At 39.9% G+C, this 24,876-nt stretch overlaps 1 protein-coding gene across 1 annotated transcript in view; it reads right to left on the minus strand.

Annotated features, from left to right (window-relative positions):
- The window catches only part of sema3e (sema domain, immunoglobulin domain (Ig), short basic domain, secreted, (semaphorin) 3E), a 96,241-nt gene extending 71,642 nt beyond the window's left edge, over positions 1–24,599 (minus strand). Inside the window, exon 1 of the mRNA XM_060923628.1 lies at positions 23,998–24,599. Coding sequence (XP_060779611.1) covers positions 23,998–24,103 — 106 coding nt within the window. The 5' untranslated portion in view covers positions 24,104–24,599. The remainder of the gene's footprint in view (positions 1–23,997) is intronic.
- Positions 24,600–24,876: the final 277 nt, after the last annotated feature.

Consider the following 24,876-nt stretch of genomic DNA (forward strand, 5'->3'; position numbering starts at 1 on the left):
AGTGATCATGATTGACTATAGCTGGTAGCTTCTCTGTACCTCCATAAAAAGAGTTTGTTTACAGCACTCATGGGATTGACCAACACACAGTAAAATGGGAAAATCCAAGGAGCTCAGTGCAGATCTGAGAAAGAGGATCGCAGATATACACAACTCCGGAATGTCTCTTGGAGCCATTTCTAAACAACTGCAAATTCCAAGATCAGTTCAAACAATTGTATCCAAGTTATTTTGAGGTGTAGTCACTTTGCCAAGCCACTTTGCTTCAAGAAAACCCAAACTGTCACCCTCAGCTGAAAGGAAATTGGTTTGGATGGTCAGGAACAACCCAGGAACCACCACGGCACAGCCCTGCCATGAACTGGAAGCTGATGGATCACTGTCTACAGTTCAGATCACCATGGACTAAGAGACTGCTATCCAAGAAATAACCCCCTGCTCCAAAATTGACACCTTCAAGCTTAACTAAAGTTTGAAGCTGACCACATGGACAAAGAAAAAGCCTTCTGGAGGAAAGCTGTATGGTCAGATGAGACAAAGATTGAGTTGTTTGGCCACAATGACCACCATGTACAGAGGAACACTGTACCAACTGGTAGTGGTGGTAGGATCATCATGCTCTGGGGCTGTTTTGCTGCCAGTGGAACTGGTTCATTGCACAAAGTGGATGGAATGATGAAAAAGGAGGACTACCTCAGAATTCTTCAGCATAAACCACGAGAAACTTGAACACGACTTGGGACTTGGGAGTTACAACAGGACGATGAACCCATACACACATCAGAGCTGGTTGTGGAGGATAAAGCAGGCTAACAGTAAGCTTAAAACAAGCCCTGACTTCAACCCTATTGAAAATATATGGACCGTGCTTATAAGTCGAGTCCATGCTAAGAAAAAAAAAACAAACTTAATTGAACTCTACCAATTCTACCATGAAGAGTTGTGAAATATCTAACCAGAATTCTGCCAGAAGCTTGTTCATGGTAAACAAAAATGTTTGATCAAAGAGAATCTTGAGAAGAGACATTTTACCCAAATATTAGGTGTGCTGTATGTATAATTTTGACCCTGTGTTGATTTCAGAAAACCCAAAGAAAATTAAAACTTGTGCACCAAATTCTAGTGGTTTTTTTTTTTTTTAAGTTAAAGATGTATGCTGTGCAATCATTATGCCACAGAAAAAGAACAGTTCAAAGAAATTACTGAAAGCCCAAATGACATTCATATCCAAGACGACATTCATGTCACTGTATGTAAACTTCTTATACGCTATAATTACAGCTAATTCCCAAGGACTTGTATGACAAGTCTCTCCACATCATCTAAACCTAAAGTTAAATACACGAAAACCTATGGCAACAAAGAAAAATTGTATAATTTTTGATATGATGAAGTTTTCTTTAAAGAGAGATTTATTTAACATTTATGGAAGGACTCTGTTTTGTCAGAGGTAATGCTGTAACTTTAGGTTTTCTGTCATGGTAATGTTTTGAAAGTCTTGTCTTATTAACTTTAAGAGAGATGGAGAGAAAAGAGAGGCTGGTGAGAGGATGACTGTGTAATCCTTTAAACATGGATAAATGTCATTCTTTAATTAACAAAAAGTAAGCTGCTGTGGTATAAGAGGAATAAAACACATCAGGATGTGCTGTTATAGCAAAAAGTGTCAAATGTGGAGTGGGAAAATCCCTCACAGCCCTTACAAGCTTCACATTACTTCAACCAGGGGTTGATTATTTTTCCTTAGTCTGAATACGAAGGTGATTATCGGAAATCGAGCGCGCTGATTGGTCGAGAAATTCAGATTATTTCTTGATAATCCCCTCGAGTAACTCAGCAAAATGGCGGCCAATCACTTTTCACCATAAGTGAGAAAGAATTAGGAATTGCTGTTCCTAAAAGCACTAAAGATGCTACAAAGTTTGGTCTACAACTATTCAAGATGGAGTTGTGATTTATTTATCCATGTAAAACAAAGTATTTTATGTGAGCCAGCATAGAGAAGTAATGCAAGACTGTGCCATGACATTATTACATTTGCATGCAGTTTCTGAAGTTTGAAATAAATTATTTTTCGATATGATTTTTCTGTGTATTTATACTAAAATAATTATCCACCTCAGACTCAGTGAATATCAGTGATTATGATACATCCAGGACACTTTTTCAATGGAATAAAAACATGCTCTATTCCCTTCTAGCGGGTTTCATTCATTTGGTTTGATAGCATGTAAGATTGTTAGCATATTGCTTATCCTACGTGTATTATGTCACTCTACCCAATGGAGAATGAGCATGTCATCCTGTCAAGACAAAATGACTTCACGTCAGAGCTCATGCGAGTATCTAATGACAAAACTTTTCTGCAGCACATGCACAGAAACACTTCTTTGTCTGCCAGGAAAGGGAAAAGACAAGTTTAATCTCATGCTACTGCTAGAATTAGCTATATAATTAAGCACTAAATAAACAAACTGAAAACATTGCATTGAGCAAAGATGCATTGAGCATCTGAAAGGCTACCAAAACTTCATTAGATATTCTTCATTTATATTTCCAAGAGAAAAACATACCAACGGACATTGAAAAACTGAAAAAGAGACATGTCGGAGGTGTAAAACTTCTGCACTAGCAAGCGACTGACAGTTTGTCAACAAACATGGCCACGAGGTTTGCTTTGTTAAATATGGAAAATTTTGAGAGAAGGTGGAGAAAGTGGCTGGAAGGTGACTTCACTGTTGCGCTGATGAATGCTACAAAAAGAGACACGTTGGAGACATAAAACTTCTGTACTAGCGAGCAACTGACAATTTGTAAACAAACATAGCCACGAGGTTTGCTTTGTTAAATATGGAAAATTTTGAGAGAAGGTTGAGAAGGTGGCTGGAAGGTGACTGCACTGCTGCGCTAATAGCGCCAACTCACGGGTAAGCTAGCATTGGTCTTCGAGAACATTATTGATGAATGCTACACCAGCTAGAAGGTGACTGCACTGCCATGCTAACTGCACTAACTCGCGGGTAAGCAAGCGTTGGCCTTCACAAAAACTATTGAGGAATGCTACACCAGCTGGAAGGTGACTGCACTACCATGTTAACAGCACTAACTCGCGGGTAAGCAAGCGTTGGCCTTCACTAAAACTATTGAGGAATGCTACACCAGCTGGAAGGTGACTGCACTGCCATGCTAACAGTGCCATCTCGTGGGTAAGCAAGCGTTGGCCTTTGCTAACACTATTGATGAATGCTACACTAGCTGGAAGGTGACTGCACTGCTACGGTAACAGCACCAACTCGCGGGTAAACTAGTGTTGGCCTTTGAGAATGCTGATATGAAGAGAGTGTGTATGTATAATAATAATAATAATAATAATAATAATAATATCGGCTGACTTTTTTTCGTGGTATATCAGATATATTCCATTCGGCTAGCAACTCATCTTCGACTCATTCAGTATCATGCTAGCTGAATGGAATATATCTGATAGACCACTCAAAGCCAGCCAATAATATTTAAATTATAACCTTGACTTCATCTTGGTTATTATTCACCGATATTCACTTTGCGAATAATTGTTAAATAACAGCACATCCTCTTGTGGGTTTTCTTTTTTTCCCCTTATTTAACAATCAATATTGCTTCACTAGTTGTATAATCATGTATCCTAATAGATAATCATCCCAGATGTGACAAAGAAACAGCAGACACACACACACACACACACACACACAAATTGAAACCTAGTTACTGCAAGCTGAAATTGATTTTGTTGCTGACAAACAGCATGACCTGAATTTTGAACATTAACCTCTGGCTTTCCCTCATTAATATTTATCGTTCCCTCCAGGAAAGCGAAGGACACTCAACAACCATTTGGGGCACAGACACACACCTGATATATTTTTCCTGTAATCAAACTGAACAGTATGATAAACAGTGTCTGAGTCTATGTCTCTGTGGGCTTTGGGAGGTGAAGGCTCTTTGCTCAGAGGACTTTATTTCCTGTTGGCCGAGTAGCAGGGGGATCTCTCTGCTCTACAGTCCAGATGGTCCTGTAGAGATGATACCTTTGGGGCGCTCCAGAAGACCAGCAGACCCTTTACTGCCTCATGTATGGCTGGTATTATTCCCAGTATCTGGTGTTGTTTGTCCTGTCTGTCTGTGCCAAATTAGGTCTGTCATGACTCCCCATCTAGAGGAAATTAACCAGCCAAGCCTCTCTTCCTCTCAGCAATTACTTCTACATGAGGACAAGACAATTATTTAGCTACAGTAACACACAAACCAGTGGAATCACCCCACAAAGCTTGAATTACAAACATATGTGTTTGTTCTTATTTCACTCGATTGTGAAATATTTTTATATGATATTGTCACAATCATTAAAGCTCTGCCCACTGTTTATCAAACACTGACTATTAAACTATTATATAGTGAACAGAATTAGTGGTGTATGTTCAAGGATGCTTCTCAAATTTGTTTCAAATAAGTAACCTTAGAACACATGGTCAGTGTTTCATTGTTTTAACAGTCAAAATGTAATCCACTGCATCTGTAACTTATCCAAGACTACTACAGACTTTACCTCAGAATTTCCTGTACTGAGGAAAGGGGAAATATCTTGTAGTTTATGATACTTATGATGGAAGCCTAAAGGCAGCTGAAGTCTGTCAATAAACAAAGTGAATAAACGTTAAATGTTTCTAGATGGAGGTGGAATATGATACTATACACTACCAATTCAAAACTGCAACTGTTACAGTTAACTTTCCTTTAGAATAGGACAGACATAAGGGAAAGTCTTCCCCGACTCTTCTTATGGGCAGCATGGTGGCGTCGTTGTTAGCACTGTTACCTCACAGTAAGAAGGTTCTGGGTTCAAGCCCAGCGGAGTTTCCATATTCTCCCCGTGTCTGTGTGGGTTTTCTCCGAGTGCTCTGGTTTCCCCCACAGCTCAAAGACATGGGGTGGCCTTGGGCTGAAGTGCCCTTGAGTAAGGCACCTAACCCCTAACTGCTCCATGGGCACTGTACTATAGGTGTGTGTGCTCATTGCTCACTTGCGTGTTCTCTGCTTCAGATGGGTTAAATGCAGAGGACGAATTTCACTGTGCGTACGTGTGATAAATTAAGTCTTTTCTTCTTATGGTATTTTAACCAATTTTTTTTTTAATCTTCGGGCTTAATCAATTAAGAAATACCTTTAACTGAAATTATTTATGAGAAACTCAATGATAAAGAGTAACAACTGCTAAAAATAAAAACAAACAAACAAATAAATAAAAAATAAAAAGGTTGATGTGATCCAAAATGACAATATTACTGTTACCACCTTAAAATTTATTATTTATTCATCTACTTATTTTTCCATTTGTTATTAACTGACACATCATACATTTTAAACATTTATAGTTATGTTTAATGTTGTGGAGCATCCATGAGACAAGTAAGGTCCTGTTATCACTTTTGTTCTTGCAAAAACTATAATAAACTATCATTTCCTCAGCAGACTCACAGATTTGTTGATACTGTTAATAAGAAAGATTAAAAAAAACAAACAGTTTGTCATATTACCGGGAAAACTGGACAACTTTCCCACAGTGGAAAACCTACTGACTGTTACAAAGTTCTGACACTGTAGACTCCTTCCATAAATGTTTACTATACATCTCCTTATAACATAAAATGTCACCAGATAAACAATTACACATTTCATTTCTTGTTTAATAACAGCATGGTTATCTTCACCAACTTTGTTGGAGGAGGTTGTTTTCACCTTCATTCTTTTGTTTGTTTGTTTGTTCCCAATGGAGCTCAAAATGGATTTTGATGGAATTTTGAGAAAAGGCTGGTCATGGGCCAAGGAACAATTGATTAGATTTTGATGCAAATCCGAATATGTGGCTTGGCAGAGGTATACACTCTACTGAATTCCCATCTAGTTTTTAATGTGTTTGTCATTAGTCTTAGATTATGTAGAGAGTCTGCCATGCGGGTCTCTGTGAATGGAGTTGTTACTATAGGAGCAATAACATATTAGAATGAGCTCATTAATATACATAAACATGTGATTTTGCTTGAAAGGCAGAATTACTTTAGATGATACTGTTCTAGAACATTAATCAATACCTACTTACCAATGAGAACGTGAGCTGGCCTAGTGGTTAGCATGTCTGTCTCTCGACTGGGAGATTGCAAGTTCTACTCGCAGTCGTGTCATACCAAAGACCATCATAAAAATGGTACCGACAGCCTCAATACATGTGAATAGGGAGTCAAATTCTCGTGGTTAACAGAGGACTGGCCTCCCACTGTAATCCTAGCTATGTAATAGGCAAAAGACTGAGGTCTATGGAAACAGAGATATGCCTTAGGGCCTGGTTAGAACTTGGATGGGAGACTGCCTGGAAAGACCAAGTGCTGACACAGGAAGAACTTTGGCTGACCAATGAGATTTAAGAATTCGGCAGTGATATGCTATAATGGTGCATTTGTAATGTGTCTACACACTGCAAGGATCAGTCACTCTGTACTCAGATAGAGACATAATTTAGTGTTTAACAGACAGGAACAAGTCAGGCATTGGATTAAGGATGCTCTTTACAGCAGCACTTGCTATTTTTAGCTCATCTGGCTGTAGACCAGGCCAGATGAGCTTATCTCATCTCATCTCATTATCTCTAGCCGCTTTATCCTTCTACAGGGTCGCAGGCAAGCCGGAGCCTATCCCAGCTGACCACGGGCGAAAGGCGGGGTACACCCTGGACAAGTCGCCAGGTCATCACAGGGCCGACACATAGACAAAGACAACCATTCACTCACATCTACGGTCAATTTAGAGTCACCAGTTAACCCAACCTGCATGTCTTTGGACTGTGGGGGAAACCGGAGCACCCGGAGGAAACCCACGCGGACACGGGGAGAACATGCAAACTCCACACAGAAAGGCCCTCGCCGGCCCCGGGGCTCGAACCCAGGACCTTCTTGCTGTGAGGCGACAGCGCTAACCACTACACCACCGTGCCGCCCCCAGATGAGCTTATGTGATCACAGATCGCCCATTGTCTGTCGTCGTCCGTCGTCATTGTCCATACACAATTTAAAAAAAAATCGCTTCTCCTCCTATAGGATTGATCGGATTTTGATCAAACTCACATACAATGTTCCCCAGGTGGGTGTACATAAAAGTTGTCAAGATGGTGGCGCCACCTGTCATATTTACAATTTCATGGGCGTCTGAAATTTTTGGGTGAGTTGCCACATTAAGCGCTGCTCTTCATAAACTGCTGGGATGTTTTCACTGAAAATCGCCCAGAAGACTCTAAAGACATATACCAACAGGAATTGTTCACCAGGTGGCACCATCTACCATGGATGAGGCTACAGAGGGGTCACATGCAATTTCACAAAAATCTCTGCTGCTCCTACAGGAGTGATCAGATTTTGATCAAACTAATATGGAATGTTCTGCATGTTGGTGTGTATAAAAATTGTCAAGACGGTGGTTCCACCTGTCATATTTAACATCTTATGGGCGTTTGAAAATTTTGGGTAACTCGCCACACCAAACACTACTGTTTGTAAACTCTAGGATGTTTTCACTGAAACTCACCCAGAAGACTCTAAAGGCATATTCCAAAAAGAATTGTTCACCAGGTGGCGCCACCTACCATGGATAAGGCCACATAGGGGTCATATGCAATTTCACAAAAATCGCTACTCCTCCTACAGGATTGATCGAATTTCAAACTCACACACAACAACAGTGGCCAGTATGCACTGCAAAAAACTGAAAATTGAATTTGGGGAGAACATTATTTCATACTAGTGAAATTATCTTGCTGCATGAACAGATAATTTTACTTGACAAGACATCTTGGAATAAGTTAGTTACAATCTAGAAATTGTTTTAATAATCTCAGAGTTGGTGTCTTGTATCCTTCTACACTGCAAAAATGATATCTTAACAAGTTAGAATATCTTGAATATAGTTGAAACAACCTAGCATTTCCGATTAGAATAATTCAAGACACCAACTCTGAGATTATGAAAACTAGTTCTAGATTGTAACCAACTTATTCCAAGATGTCTTGTCAAGTAAAATTATCTGTCCATGCAGCAAGATAATTTCACTAATATGAAGGAATTTTCTCCTCAAATTCAGTTTTTTTACAGTGTGAGCTACAGCCTCATTGAGGCTATTTATTGTCTTTAGTGGAGGAACATTTCCCCTCCATTTAAGCTTCATTATACCTGAAACATACAACAGTCTGATAATTGAGCATGCTAGATGTATAACATTAATTCTGACTCCCCTAAAAACTCTTAAACTAAACATCAATCAAATACTACAGTATGTTCTAACTGCAAACCAGATTTAATCTCACTTTCTCTAGAAGAACCCATCCTGCATGAAGCATCTTGGGGAATACCTGGCATGATCTGCTTTCACTAACATCATGGAACAATGCTCTCAGAGCCAACATTGCACAGTGAAGTGTTTTGTCTTTGTGTAGTAGACCCGCCTGATAGAGAGCGAGATTAAAGCACGTATGGCCACTTTTAAGGCTGTTGTGACACAGGAGAGACTCCACATGTTGATATCACACTGTTATGAGGAGAGACCTGAGTCGAGAAGATGGCATGGAGATGGAATAGCGAGATAGAGTATGGTTTATGATATCAGATGTGCAGTTGGGCAGGAGTCAGTGCTGTCTGGGTTGATACTGTATCTGCTGAAAATTGCTTGATATGGATTTTAGGAATGATTATTTTGCATCAGGGATGTCTGGCAGAAATGGGCTACAAGGAACAATCTGTAATCCTAATCATCAGCAGTGAATGCAAACAAGGTGGATTATTTACTCGATCATTATTTTTTTTCCAACTTGTCCAGGGTGTACCCCGCCTCTCGCCCATAGTCAGCTGGGATAGGCTCCAGCTTGCCTGCGACCCTGTAGAACAGGATAAGCGGCTACAGATAATGGATGGATGGATGATTTTTTTCCTTCGGAGGAAAAACTAAAGGTATACGGTATAGACGAAGCACACATTGTCCAATCAAAGTATAAATTGGATGAAAGGGCCACATGGCTTTTTTTTTATATTTGGGAAAAAAAACATAGCATGAAGTCAGTAGAGCATTACAGACAAAAAAAAGAAAGAATCGTATGTGTGTGTGTGTGCAGGTGCAACAATTTGCTCCATGTCATTCATATTATTCCATCAATGAGACCATATTAAACCCAAATAGTTGTAGTCACATTATTGAGCTATTGATAGATATTAGATTTTAGATCGCTTCTATCTAATCTCAATACAATATTTCACACTTATTTCATATTCTACAACTGACTCCATCTTTACTTCATCACCCTGTGACAGAATTTTGTTGTTCAGTTTATTTAGGAACAGAACATTTCAGCCTTCCACCCTGCTCACCTTTTCTGGATTGTTGCTCCTGCTAATGACGATGGACATCCGGACAGATACTCCACCTTCACACACCATCAGACGTAAAAATAACACTCAGCTGTTGTTTCTCAATTGCGACAAGTTAAACCTCGATTCCCTGCTGCTCTGATACAGAGCTAACTGAGGTGACTGACAGATGTACAAACACACACTGCCTGCGCACCTCCTTTGGAAACAGGAGGCATGCGTCAATCAAAGGCTTCGCCTTCGAAGTCAGATGGAATACATGCTGAGGAATTTACGTAAGAGGAGGAGAACAGGTTCTAATGCATCTTTTTCAAATATGACTAAAATGTGAGGTCTGTTTAAATATCATATATATTCAGTTTGCACAGTTTGTTCACACCTTAATCCATCGTCATCAGCAGCATCGTTTTCCCCGACTGACGTTCTACACTCCTTATGGTGCTTCTGTCAGGATTCTATCCAGCAGTTGCTTAAAGTCTGATTCAAGTCTGAGATCATTATACGCCGTATCTGCTGGGCATCTAATCCCAGCAAATTCTCGAACCTAGTCCATTTTGGTGACTTTGTGTCAAACAGAAGTTGTTTCTGGAGTTCCCCATTATCCATGCAACAAATGTGTGTGATGTATCTTAGCTGTTGTTCATAGCAAAATAGCTTTATCGGTGGAGTCTTAGTTATCTCATGCAGGCCAGAGTTTGATATCTTGAAACTCCAGTCCAGTTCCTGCTTGACATAATCACTTTGATCGTCACATTTGTACTTGTCAGGGACATCCTTGGGTGGCATGGTGGTGTAGTGGTTAGCACCGTCGCCTCACAGCAAGAAAGTTCTGGGTTTGAGCCCAACAGCTGATGATGCCTTTCTGAATGGAGTTTGCATGTTCTCCCCGTGTCTGCATGGCTTTCCTCTGGGTGCTCCAGTTTCCCCTACAGTTCAAGGACATGCGGTTAGGTTAACATGGGGCAATGCACTTGAGCGAGGCACCTAAAACCCCAACTGCTCCCTGGGTGCTGTTCACTGTTCACTGCTTCAGATGGGTTAAATGCAGAGAGGAATTTCACAAGTATACCGTATGTGTGGTGAATAAAATTGCTGCTCTTCTTCTTATGCTTGTAACCACCCAAATGATTACAGCTAACAACTAGAAGAGCACATGGTAGAGTGCATACCTTGGCCAAGCCACATATTATCAACATCAAAATCAAATCACTGGCGGCATGGTGGTGTAGTGGTTAGCGCTGTTGCCTCACAGCAAGTAGGTCCGGGTTCGAGCCCCGTGGCCGGCGAGGGCCTTTCTGTGTGGAGTTTGCATGTTCTCCCCATGTCTGCGTGGGGGTGCTCCGGTTTCCCCCACAGTCCAAAGACATGCAGGTTAGGTTAACTGGTGACTCTAAATTGACCGTAGGTGTGAATGTGAGTGTGAATGGTTGTATGTGTCAGCCCTGTGATGACCTGGCAACTTGTCCAGGGTGTACCCCGCCTTTCGCCCGTAGTCAGCTGGGATAGGCTCCAGCTTGCCTGCTACCCTGTAGAACAGGATAAAGCAGCTAGAGATAATGAGATGAGATGAAAATCAAATCACTTGAACTTAGGATAATACTAAAGCTGTATACCATATTTCAGCAAAATCCATTCACTACTTTTTAAGTTACATTGGGAACCACCAAAAAAATCCTGGATTTGTATACATATTCGGATTTGCATCAAACTACTAATAAATTGTTCCTTGACCCATGGGTCAGCTTTCGTCAAAATTTCATCAAAATTTGTTCACTACTTTTTAAGTTATGTTGAGAACAAACAAACAAACAAACGGAGGTAGAAACATAACCCCCTCCAACACAGTTAGCAGAGGTAATTAGAAGAGAGTATCCATACAGCATAAATCAATATCAGCCTCTTTTGAATGTGAGAAACGAAGTCTTGTAGAATTTTTAAAATATTTTGAAGGTTAATTTAAAAGTATGTGACAGTTTATTTTACTAAGTATAGCTATAAGAAGTGAAGATGTTGTCACAGACTCATACAGGGGAAACAAGGAAATAAAATCCTTCATATTACACCTCACAGTTCAAACCATAAAAGTTATTTCAGTCTGTACATTGTCTCGGGTTGAACTGTTTTTTTTTTTAAACCATAGTTTATAGTAAAAATATGGGGGAAAAAATTGTATGGTCCAAATTTTGTTTAAGACTTGGCATGCTTCACATGCTTCAAAGATCCTGAAGACGCCTCTGATATACATTAAAACCCGTGATTATCTGATTGAATGAATATTTTCACTTAAAATCATACGCACTGCCTATACACGTGTACAACGGAATGCTTTGAAGATTTACTGCGGGAATTTCCCCTTTTTAATTCCCTATTATTTTCTCCACCTGGGTTAGAAACGTCCCCTGTCAGCTCTCAGGAAGCTTAAAAGGAAATGGGTCTTGGAAGCACCAAAATCAACACCAATCACACTTCAACTGAAAAAAGAAAGAAAGTGGGGGAACTTTCAACATGTGCAGTTGAGGTGCTGAAAGATGAGTGAAGAGGATTGAACTCAAAATACAAATCATATTAAAAAATGAAAATGAACAATAACTGTGAGTGGAAAGTTGTAGGACTGTGACACAATGACTAAGTGGAAAAAGAGGTAGGGGCGTTTATGGGGTAACAAGGATAAGCTTTAAATTTTAATTAGTTATTGATTTCAGAACACTAAAAGCATACTGTAAATCTTTGTATGTTGTAAAGTGAATTGCCTTTCAGTGAGAGGAACCTGGTGATTGATGCTGCACTGCAATTCATCCGCAGTCATAAAGATGATTGGTCTTTACTTAAACGCCATCCCAGGGGAAATGCCACTAAAAGACGAAGAATAGTGAGCAGGGGTGGAAAGTAATGCACTGCATGTACTCTTATTACAGTTTTTAAGTACATGGTTCATTGTAAAGGTACTTTTTGAGTATAATAAAGCAGTACTTTTACTTGAGGTTTTTTTTAATGATATATTCAACTTTGCAACATTTTTTTTAAATCATCATTATAGAGGAACAAAAATAACAATGCATTTAATCCTGGAAGGTTTTAAAGCAATTTAAGAGACAGTAGGCCCAAATTTTAAAAGATTAATTTCTAAGACCCAATCAAAAATATAGCTGTAAGTGGCGATGAAGGGCCCGAGCACCTCCGGTATACCAAATCTGGCATGACTCCAACTGCCTAGGAGGAGAACATCAAAATATAACGTATCAAAATGCATAAAACTCATGTCCTGTTAAATATGGCTAATACAGTGTATGTCACAATTTTGTTCCTCTTGGGGCACCCCGCACAACTACCAGTTTTGATACGGATAGGTGAAAGTACATACCAGGCAAAAGTCTCAATGACATGTCGGGGTGCTATGGAGTCCCCTGGACACACCTGGAGCCAAGCCTGTATCCCTGAGTAGTGGTGGCCAGAACTGATGTGTGTACCAAATTTCATGAGTTTTCGCCCATGGGAACCACCTCAAAAATGGCCAAGTCTTGAAGAAGAAGAAGAATCCTTAGGAAAACAATAGGGCCTTGCACTTTGGTGCAGTGCCCTCCAGTGAACACCGGAGGCTGCGCACCTCTGGTGCTCGGGCCCTAATAAAGTGGTTTTGTGAAAGAAGTCATTACTTCAGGCACCAAATGCTGAGTCAGCTACAGCAACATCTGAGACAGGGAAGCCAGATGAGCATCCCAGGCCCAATATATCTTCAATTTAAAATGCTTAACAAAATGAAACAACATGATAATGAGAAGGACACTCTGTAGAGAGCATACTTCTGCCAAGCCACAGATTATCAACATCAAAATCAAATCACTTGAAATTAGGATAATCCAAAAGCTGTACACCAAATTTCATTGAAATCCATTCACTACTTTTTGAGTTACGCTGGAAACAGAAAAAAAATCCTGGGACTACACATATATTCGGATTTACATCTAAATCTAATCAATTGTTCCTTGGACAATGACGCACCTTTCCTCAAAATTTCATCAAAATGCATTCATTACTTTCTGAGTTCCATTGGGAAAAACAAGCAAGCAAACAAACCAATGAAAAATCGTGCAGAGCATGATACTTGCGAAAACCACAAAGAAACGGAAATTATGGCCGATTAGGTGTTTTTACAAGATTAGACCTTGGTGACCTTGACCTTTGACCTTGATCCAAAAAATAATGATGTCTTTGTGTGACTCTAGTGAGTTGTCCTGTGCATTTTGGTGAAGATTGATCAAGAAATGATGATGCTACAGCACCAACAAACAAACGTACAAATGGACAGATCAACATACTTGCAAAAATCTCCAATTTTCACAAGTAACAAACGGCAGCAAAAACATAACTTCCTCCAACAAAGTTTGCAGAATTAGTGTTCTGTAAATTATGTGAACATATATTTTTTTCGGCATTTCACATCTTAACATCCAACCTAGCTGAGAGAGATAAGCTAGCTAGCCAGATCTTTTGATGATTTACATTATGATAGCTCTGTATTTTAACTTAAGATGTAATTTTGCTGTTCACCAGTGATTGCATGTTGTGTTAAATAATACTAAGTGCTGCTATAGCCTATAGTTAGCATACAGAATAATATGCAAAGGGTATATTTGCTAGATATCTAACTATAGGGGTGTTCACACGGCACATATTTGCATCGATGCTGCACCGATGTATTTTGTTGCGATATATCTTACACCGGTGTAAATTTTGTGGAGCGTTCACACGTCACAAACCTGCTTACTAGAGAGAAGCGTGTTAGCACCGGTGCAGCCCCACTTGCGTTCACATAGCAGTTTTTGCGACCGTGCTATACGATAGTAATAATGCGGAAATGAAATATGCGCATGAAAATGTACTTCCTTTTCCCAGTTGTCATGGCATCACCAAGCGCCGGGAAAACAATGTGGATGAAGACACGCAGTTCTGTTGTTGTTGATATTCGCCATTTTGGAAGCGCAAAATACCAGGATGCAAATTATGCAATGCCCGTATGTAATCAACTCTCCTCACGTGTAGCAAGTCTACCCCTGTAGCGTTCAGACGTCCCATTTTATATCGGTGCTGCCCCGCAAACTAGCATTTACTCCGGAGTAAATTTCTTAAACCACCTCCCGAGCAGGGTTAGATTTGCACCGGTTTAAGCAGCTTTCAGGGGCTACACTGGTATAACTTTGTACCGTGTGAACACTCTACCGGGGCAGCCCCGGTGCTACACCGGAGTAAAAGTTGCCGTGTGAACACCCCTTCTGTAGCTAGAAGCATGTATGAATTGACATGAACCAGCTAGCTAGCTCAGTAGTATGTTAATGTAATTGTTCAGAAATGCATTCCTCACCATAGAGCACTTTTTCAGATTAGTTGTTTCAAATTTTAAAGTGTGAAACTGTAACTTAATAAAAAGTAATTACACACGTAGTTTTTCACCAGATCTCATCTCATCTCATTATCTCTAGCCGCTTTATCCTTCTACAGGGTCGCAGGCAAGCTGGAGCCTATCCCAGCTGACTACGGGCGAAAGGCGGGGTACACCCTGGACAAGTCGCCAGGTCATCACAGGGCTGACGCATAGACACAACCATTCACACTCACACCTACGGTCAATTTAGAGTCACCAGTTAACCTAACCTGCATGTCTTTGGACTGTGGGGGAAACCGGAGCACCCGGAGGAAACCCACGCGGAAACGGGGAGAACATGCAAACTCCACACAGAAAGGCCCTCGCCGGCCACGGGGCTCGAACCCAGGACCTTCTTGCTGTGAGGCGACAGCGCTAACCACTACACCACCGTGCCACCTTTTCACCAGATGACTTTATTTAATTTACTCTGACTTGAGTCATTTTCTTGATCACGACTTTTACTTTTGCGCAAGTGAATTATTACTAAATTAGCAGCACTTTTACTCAAGACAGTATGTTTTCTACTGTTTCCACTATAGCTAGTGGGACAGCAGGAGACTTGGAGAGGAACATGGAACTGTGCATTCAAGTGGTTTGAATGAACGTCTGTTCTGAAAAGAGGAGAAAAAACAGCCTGAATATTCCCGATCACTTGGCTTCGCTGTGGGAGAACAGACAGATGGAAGTCTCATCAGTGTCAAAGACGATTACTCTGTTTTCATTATGGCCTTTTGTAAAATTTTTGAATGAGATGTCATGACCCAAAATGAATGCCACATGAACAAGAGAGAAGATAAAGTGTGGGCTGACAAGACAATGGGAAACTGAAGGACACGAGGAACTAGAGGAGAAGATCTGAGATCTAATGAGAAGAGGAAAGAGAAGGAATGATGGAATCACCTTAATGCACATAATTGAGGGTTCATTGTATTCATTGTGAGGTCATGGTTGAGTTTATAAGTGAAGAGCCATGCCAAAGGCTGATCTAAGCTTGCATTGTTCTTTAGATATCTAATTCAGGACACACTTTTGCTTCAGGCAGAAAGTCATCCTTAAATCCATACAAATGGATTCACTTTATATTCAGCTGATGACACTGCCTGTGATGTTTATAGCAAACTCTTAATCTCTGTCTCCCTTTTCTTCTATATCTCTCACTCCATGAAGTTGTCTCCATGACGACCGCTTAGCTCCCATGTTTGAAAGGAAGTGATGGGTTTATTGGGTAAATAGACCTCTTTTAGCTCTCAGGAGAAATGCCAAGAAAAGAAGCTGGGGTGGTGTGATAGCAGAGACAAAAACAGAGAGATCTGCTGCATGTGTCCTTGTACTATTGCTAGTGTATGAGGTCAGAGCTACAGCCGGAATGAACTCATCACTGTTCAAAGTACTTTAATGAATTACCTACAGCAGTGGCAGGAAGCAACATCGATTTATTGTCACAGTAGAGATGAGAAGATCCTCCTCCTTTCATTTATTGACCAGGACAGAAAATAAATTAAGATTCCCAAACAAACTGTTTTATTGATTATACCAGCATTATGGCCATATTTGTTTGTTAATAGATGTATATGAAATGTTTGATAGTCAAAAATTATTCACAGTTGAACATTACAAAAAGACCATGCAAGGTTTTTTCCTGTCTTTCCCTGTCCATTTTGGGTGAGCTTGCACCCATTGTGGTGGTGTAGTAGTTAGCACTGTCACCTCACAGCAAGAAGGTTCTGGGCTCGAGCCCAGCGGCCGACGGGGGCCTTTCTGTGTGGAGTTTGCATGTTCTCCCCATGTCTGTGTGGGTTTCCTCCAGGTGCTCTGGTTTCCCCCACAGTCCAAAGACATGCAGTTAGGTTAACATGGGGCGGCCTTGGGCTGAAGTGCCCTTGAGCAAGGTACCTAACCCCCAACTGCTTCCTGGGTAGTATAGCATAGCTGCCCACTGCTTTGGGTATGTGTGTGTGCTCATTGCTCACTTGTGTGCATGTGTGTGTTCACCGCTTCAGATGGGTTAAGTGCAGAGGAGACATTTCACTGTCCTTGAGCATATGTGTGATAAATAAAGACTTCTTGTTCTTCTATTCTCAGATTCCAGTTCTTGGCTGACAGAAGTAGAACCCAATGTGGTCTTTTGTTGTCGTACCCTATTCCTTTAAGGTTCAACACGTTAAGAATTTGGATATGCATTTCTGCTCAACACATTTGTTAAAAGTGGCTATTCGAGTTTCCTTAGACTTCCTGTTTGTGTCTAATCTCTAATTAACAAGGGATTTCCACTCACAAAACTGTTGCTAGCTGGATTTTTTTTTTTTGCACCATTCTTTGTAAACTCTAGAGATTGCTATGCATGAAAATTCCATGAGATCCCATGAGATCAGTAGTTCCTGAAATACTCAAGCCAGTATTGTAAACATGATACATTTACAGCATCTTTAGTAACTATTTGGTCAGGTATGTGGTGGTTTAAAATAGGTTCATTTTCATATTTTGTGAAATAGAATCAACTAAATTAGTAAGAAAATATTCTGGGAAAGTAGAAATAAAAATAGCTGTATGAATGAGACTAAAACAAACAAACAAAAAAATTATCCTACACATATCTCTAGTTGTGTGACCAGTTATGAACTTGAATGATGTAACTGAGGTTGAGTAACTGTCAGTTAAACTAAAACCTCATCCAGTTTACACTATTCTCACTTTGGGTATAAATCAGATTAAAGTTACAGATATTTAGATTATTAAACAGCTCCCGATACAGATAAGGCATTGCCGTTAACCATATATATTGTAGTTAAAAACACCTAGCCTTTGTTCAAATAAGATACCCAATTCTGCTGCCTTTTTAAGTAAAATCATTGTAAAGCCATCAGGGACCTAGATAGGCTTTTATTTGACTTAAAGGTTGGTTTAAAATTACACCGCAGACAGGGGTGGTGCGCGAGCAATTATGGCTTCAACCTACATGCAACCTGAGCTGACTTTTAGGTTGTTATAATATCAATTTAAAGCTATCAGGTTTAAAACAAAGCACAGACCTCACTGCTACCAGCTACCATCTGCACCACTGCCAAAAGTTCTGTAAAATAACACCAAGGATGCTAGTACATTAGTAGCAGTTGCTGTAACCCAAATGCAGTCTTTCACTTCAGCACACCATTCATAATGATAAACAAGTTGTTCGAAAGCTGAGCCTTCATTCAAACAGCAGTAACTTTTCCAACGTCCATTTCTTTTATTCAGAATCAGATACTGACTTTGCATAACTGCAAAACTGTTTAATGTTCAATTATGATGATCAATAACATTGTTACTGCCACAGCAGGACAACTCTGTATTTTAACTATTATTGATACAGGCTAAGAAACTGGTTCATCTTAAGTAGCTTGAACACATACTGAAAGCACTGGAGAGCTTTTTGGCAGCTGAGTGTTGAAGTTTTGTGGAAAAGTAAATGTTCAACGATGCCATGGTACACCCAGTGAGATTTATTTATACAAGGTAATGCAAGAAACTCAAACTCTGTCATAACAGCGTGACATCACTTGAAGCAGAGTCCTACTCTGCACAACCAGGTGGAAGTGTTTTGAAATAATGTTTGGAAAAGATTTAAACTAATTTCAGTCAGGGATCTTTGAGATTTAACTGCTCCCCCCACCTCCTCTCCAATCACTGTGGTAGAAGAGAGCATGGTAGAGATGAATTCAGTAGTCTGAAAGCAATCCAATGTCAGGATATGATACTCGAGAAAATACCAGTGTATTGATGCAAGCTGACTGTCAGTCAAGGAATGTAGCGTTGACATGCTTTCAATGATTTGGGCCAGACGCCCCAAAATCGGATGGTTTCTCTTTCGGCGGAACTTTCTAATCTTTGAAGAAACCATGTGTTAACCCAAAACACTGCAGAACTTGCTCAACTACTGTGGTTATATCCAACCTCAGAGTCATGTTTGTACCAATTTAAACTTGTATTGTTTACCACTGAGTTTCTAATGTGGTGATCTACCCAGGCAACTCCACCCAGACACTTAAAACTTTTCTAATCATAGATACATGAAATTAAGTTGTTGAAGTTCCACAACAGTTGATCAACACTTTGTGCTTGCTTTTGGTTTCATACGACACCAATTACTGTCACATTTGTACAAAATACAACAAGCAAGAGAAGTTTTGTTTGGTTTGGTAAGGCCATGGCCTAATGGTTAGAGAAGCAGCTTTGGGACTAAAAGGTTGCCGGTTCAATTCCCTGGACCAGCAAGAATGGCTGAAGTGCCCTTGATCAAGTCATCTAACCCCCAACTGCTCCCCAGGCTGCTCTGGGTATGTTGTACGTGGCGCTGGATGAGAGCATCTGCTAAATGCCTGGGTGGCACTGTTGCCTCACCTCAAGAAGGTTCAGGGTTCAAGCCCAGTGGCTGACGGGGGCCTTTCTGTGTGGAGTTTGTATGTTCTCCCCATGTCCGCATGGGTTTCCTAGGTGCTCTGGTTTAACCTAACATACAGTTAGGTTAACATGGGGCACCCATGGTTTGAGGTTGGGCTGAAGTACCCTTGAGCAAGGGTACCTAACCCACAACTGTCCACTGCTCTAGGTATGTTGTGGGTGTGTGCTCAGTGTTCACATGTGTATGTTCACTGCTTCAGATGGGTTAAATGCAGAGGTTAAATTTCACTGTGTGCTTGTCTGTGCTTGAGTGTAAGCATGACAAATAAAGGCTTCTTGGCTTGGCTTCTTCTTCTTAAATAAATAATAATTATAATAATGTTTGTTCATATAAATAATGGTGTAGTAAAACCTATGACTGCTAACCTAACCTTAACCTGTAGTAGCTGTTATGTGAATTCTTATGCATTTGCAATGTTGTCTTTGTAAATAAGGTTGGGTTTTTTTTTTCTGTTTTTGACATGTTCCCTTCAAAGTTTCCACAGCCAGCCTGCCATATGTTCATACTCCGATCTAATCAGGGTGATTGAGCAGTGAATTCTGCGCATTAAGATATTTGATTGTTGAGAGACTCGCCCAATCCCAAGTTATTATGTGCTCATTTAAAAAAAGTTTTGAAATATTTGCAGTTTCTTTTTTGGCCAAATAACTCAAAAAGAGATTATCTCTGAGATTATTCAGACGAAACTAAATTGCTCAGCCTATCCTGAACATATTAAGGTGCAATTTTTTATCTCAAGACAACACCCTATAAGGCTTATCCCGGATCCTTTCTCATTGCAATTGCAATAAAAACTATTTTTTTTTCTAATGGGAATTGCCAGAGATAATATCTGTGAGAATGTTACATAGCAACCTGTACACTGAAAGGTGCTATCCAATTACATTGAACAAGAAAACAGCAATCAGATGGCAAATGGACCTGCAATCAAAGATCAGACGTGGAGGAAGTTGTAAAACAGAAAATCAGCACTAAAAAAATAGAGACACTGAACGAACGTCTAATTAATCTAAATTAGACCCTAAGGCATGTTGCCACAGGTTCTTGCCAGGTCTCTTACAGCAAACACTTAAATTTGCACTCTGCAGCTGCTGACAGATTACACCAAAGCTGACTGAAATTACCTCCCTGTTTTCAATCAGACTATAATTTAAGACATATTAATATCTCAAGGGTGAAACCCATGAAATCTAACCGCAGGGCTCCCTCCTGTAACTGCCTCCAAGGTCTGTGAATCCCTCAGTGCATGCCAAAGAATTTTGGCTGCTCACACTGGCAACAGATTGACAACCTTTTTAAAAGCCAAATATTTTTCATTCTGTAATGATAGGATGCTCGATGAATACACTTCCTGTCTTTGGCGAAGCACGACTTATCAGTTCAGGCATGCAGAGAGCGGAGTGACGGAATGGGTGAGAAATGGAGTGTGAAGTAAACACTAAAAGATAGACTGTTTTGCATAGAAAGAGAGAATGTTGGTGTCGACGGCTGATAAAAGGGAGTCAAATGGAGGTAAGAGATATAAAGAGAGTAGTATCTTTGGAGTAGGCGAAGAAAAAAAAAAGCTTCCTTTTGAGCATGTCAGTCATCCAGCTGTGACTCATAGGTATTTCATTCTACTGCTTCATCATGTAATCATCATCCACCATATTGTAAAATGCAGATCAGACCTCAGAAAGGCTTCCAATTTCCAGTTCAAAAATGGCTGAAGTGCAGAAAGTAGAAGAAGAAAGAAAAAATATTTATAAAGTATCTGCAGTCCACACGTTGTCTCAGCCATGACCATTTCTGCAGTGTGGATTTTTATGCAACATTCTTTCCACAGCGAAGCGATCAAAGTGTGGGAGTTACACACACACACACACACACACACATAGAGGATTCCCTAATGGTAGGCTGTGAAGCTATCTACAAAGGGTGCCCTCATCTTATACTGTAAACACCAAAGATAGACACCAGCATAACAAAGCGAGTGGCTGATGCTCTGTCACTGAACCTCCAGAGTTTAAAAAAGCCACATTGTAGAAACTCAACCACCATGCAATCAAGCAAAAACAACAATAAAGGACAGGACTTGACTTCTTAAGGGAGGCAAAGAGGTTATTTATAAATGATTCACACCTAAATGAGAAATATGCAGAAAGGAAAAGAGCATCATTTATAAAGTGAACATTGTAATAAGCTTAGTAGAATGCACATTGGGAGTAATATTGATGCCAGAGCATGTCCTGATTGCTAAATTTGGAGAACATTCCCATATAATGGACTTCATTATCACCCACCCAAATGAAGTTTAGCAGGGGATATAGAAACGGGTTCCGTCCATCCATCTGGCCATCCGTCCGGTCACGTTTTCGTTTCCGGGCCATATCTTTAAAACTACTGAAGATATCTTTATGAAACTTTATACACATATCAAGCAACATGTGAACTGATGCCTTTTACTATTTTGGATTTTTGAAAAAAAGTATTTTTCAAATTTTTACATACAAAATAGATTTTGACTTAGTTTCTAAGAGCAATGTTCGTTTCCGGAGCATATATCCAAAACTATTTATGATACTGATTTGAAACTTGGTATACATGTTAACAAGGTGATGGGGATATGCCTTTTCATACTAACACATTTGAGAAATTTAAATTTTTCATGTTTCCATGGAAACAATTTCAGACTTAGTCTCTCAGGTTAGTCTTAGGGGTAGGTTTTGTTTCCAGAGCAGAACTTGAAAACTATGGTCTTGAAAGTTGGTATATGTGTTGATTAAGTTTAATGTTAATGTGCCTTTTGATACTAAGAAATGTGAGAACTTTTAATTTTTAGCTCACCTGGACCAAAGGTCCGCTGGGCTTATGCCATGGGCTGCTGAGGTCAGTGTAAAGAGGTAGGGTTGGTTTCCTGCAGCAGATCTTGAAAAATGTGACAAATAATATCTTGAAACTTGGTATATAGTTAGTATATAGGGCAGGGGATATAATAAACAAGAAGACTGTCTTCTCGCTTATTTTTTTTTTTCTCTTCTTGCTTATTTAAGATTCAGGATTTAATATTCACAGTTCTTTATTGTTACATTTAAGTGATTGAACTGGGATTTTGTACAGCACTACAGAAATTGGATATAAGGATTAGGCAAATATTTCAACATTCATTTACATACAATATATGCAGTATGTGCATACACTTAATTAAGAAATTTAGTGTATACATATTACTACTATTAACAGTTATTCCACGAAATCGAATCGTACATGAGCTGATAGCCGATGAGGAGCATAGCGCCGAATTGAGATTGTATCCATATTCACTGGATTTTGAGAAACAGAGCATTTTTATTTATTTATTTATTTTTTTGCAAATTCAATAAATAAAAACTATATACAAAACGTGTGACAAAATCATGTCTGCTTAGAATGTAAACAAACTGGCAAAATGACAGTCGCAATTTGTGAAAAATGTTATAATAATAATTCTTGAAAAATAAAAAAAAGATATGTTCTCACCATCAAAAACTTTGATTCCATATTTTGTGGCTTTTTTGTATTTTTAGGGTTTTCTTCTTCTTTAGGTTTTTTTTGGCGGTTAGCAAACCAACTTAAAGGTGCATTACTGCCACCAACTGGGCTGGAGCATGGAACAGGAGATATCAAGCAAACAAACAAACAAACAAACAAACAAACAAACAAAAACTATATATTTTTAGCTATCTCTGTTTCTTTTAAATATCTGATAACAATTTTGGGGGTTTTGTTTTCAAGTAAAGTTTTTATTTCATCCTTGGTTGGTTCAGCAACATGCTCCGCCATTTTGTTTTTCTCTACTCACAGTATATGAGCTGATATCCTAGTAGTAGAATAGCCAATCAGAGCACACGATTGCTCATAAACGGTGAATGTTGATAGAATAATATGTATTATTTAATTTTTGTTAAATTATTCTATTTAATTGAATTACACATGTTAATACTTGGTTGAAATAAGTTTAAAGCTGCTGTTTCTTGCATTGAATACATAGGGCATGGACATAATAAACCTGCTACCAAAGTTGAACAAATTGTGTAGTTGAAAATGATCCTGTTGATATTCACATAATGTGTAGTCATGCTATTAAATTCAAAATGATCGAGTAAACCATTCCTTTTTATAAGGCTCGATTTGAAATCAGCCATATATCAAATATCAGAGTGATGCCACAACATGCCATGTAATACAGCACCATAAATTGCCCTATATGAGATCCCTGACAATGATGAAGTATAAGACGATGCAACAAAACACAAATACTACACAAGTGATATGTCATGACATACAAGTAATCTGGAAGGCCACAAACTATTACTGTCTGACGTGAAGGCATTTATGATTTGTGACCTTTTAATGAATGTTGCTCATTCTTTTCTGAGGCGTAGTTGACTCTCGATGTAATAACCCTAATGAAGGCTTATCCGAGAAATGTGCAATGACAGGGTGTTCGAAAAGTCTTGTAAATTATACACCCAACCCACCCAATCTGTTCAGCCTGTATAAAGAAGAGCAGAAGCTATGCTATAAAACCCACTCTTTCGCATCATTAGACCCCCCTCAACCATGAATACACTTACATGGGATGCAACCTAATACAAATGACCAGTTTAAGTTAATGTTTATGACAGAATAATATCATTTTCTATTCTTATTCACACATGCACCTGTTGCCTCCTTACCTTTATGGGACAGACGTAATCTGGGATAGTTGTTCTTTGCTCCATGTACAGAAGACTCTCTCCACAGTGCCACACAAAGTACAAGGGTCCAGATCCATGCTGCCATCCTGACACACACACACTCACTCACTCACCGTATACACAAGCTTGTTGAAATGTCCCTCAGTGCCTACCATCCAGGACAAGGAGCATCCATCATCCAGTGCAGAGATGACAGCCCCGGTTCCAGTTTGCATGCAATCACTGGTGCATCACTCATTAATCCTTGGGTGTGGAGGTATCTGTGTTATGTCCGCAGCATTCACGGGTGTTTTGTATGTGCTAAGCTTTCTGTATGTCTTTCCAGGGCGCAGCCGGCGTTCCTCTATAGAAAGCGCAGTGCTGTGACTCAATGCTGGCTGCCTGCCCTGTCAGTCTCCGCCACAGCAGGCGCATTCCACAGCCTCAAACGTGCTGGGTGTGGGTGTGCACGCACGAGTGTGTGTCAGTCAAGGGTTGTGCTGATTTTGGAGCGCTCGAGGTATACTGCTCACTTGTCTTACTAAGGAGAAGAAGGCTTGTCTTTTGCCTCCACCTTCTCTCTCTCTCTCTCTCTCTCTCTCTCTCTCTCTCTCTCTCTCTCCTCCTCCACAGCTCTGTATCTCTTCCAGCTCAGTGAAATATTGCCTCTCCACGTGCCACTCAGTGATCCTCCCCTACTGACTGCTCCACTCCCCTGCTGCTAACATGGACTCCAGCCAAGCCCTCTCTCTCCCTCCCTCTATCTCTCTATTTTGCTCTCTCTCTCTCGCTCTCTCTCCTCCCTCTCCCCTTCCTGACTCTGTCTCTCTGAGCTGCTGGATTTCTCTCCTCACCCATACTTCATGTGTCACCTGTTCC

The sequence above is a fragment of the Neoarius graeffei genome, chromosome 6 (genome assembly GCF_027579695.1).
Source record: "Neoarius graeffei isolate fNeoGra1 chromosome 6, fNeoGra1.pri, whole genome shotgun sequence".
NCBI classification, from domain to species: Eukaryota; Metazoa; Chordata; class Actinopteri; order Siluriformes; family Ariidae; genus Neoarius; species Neoarius graeffei.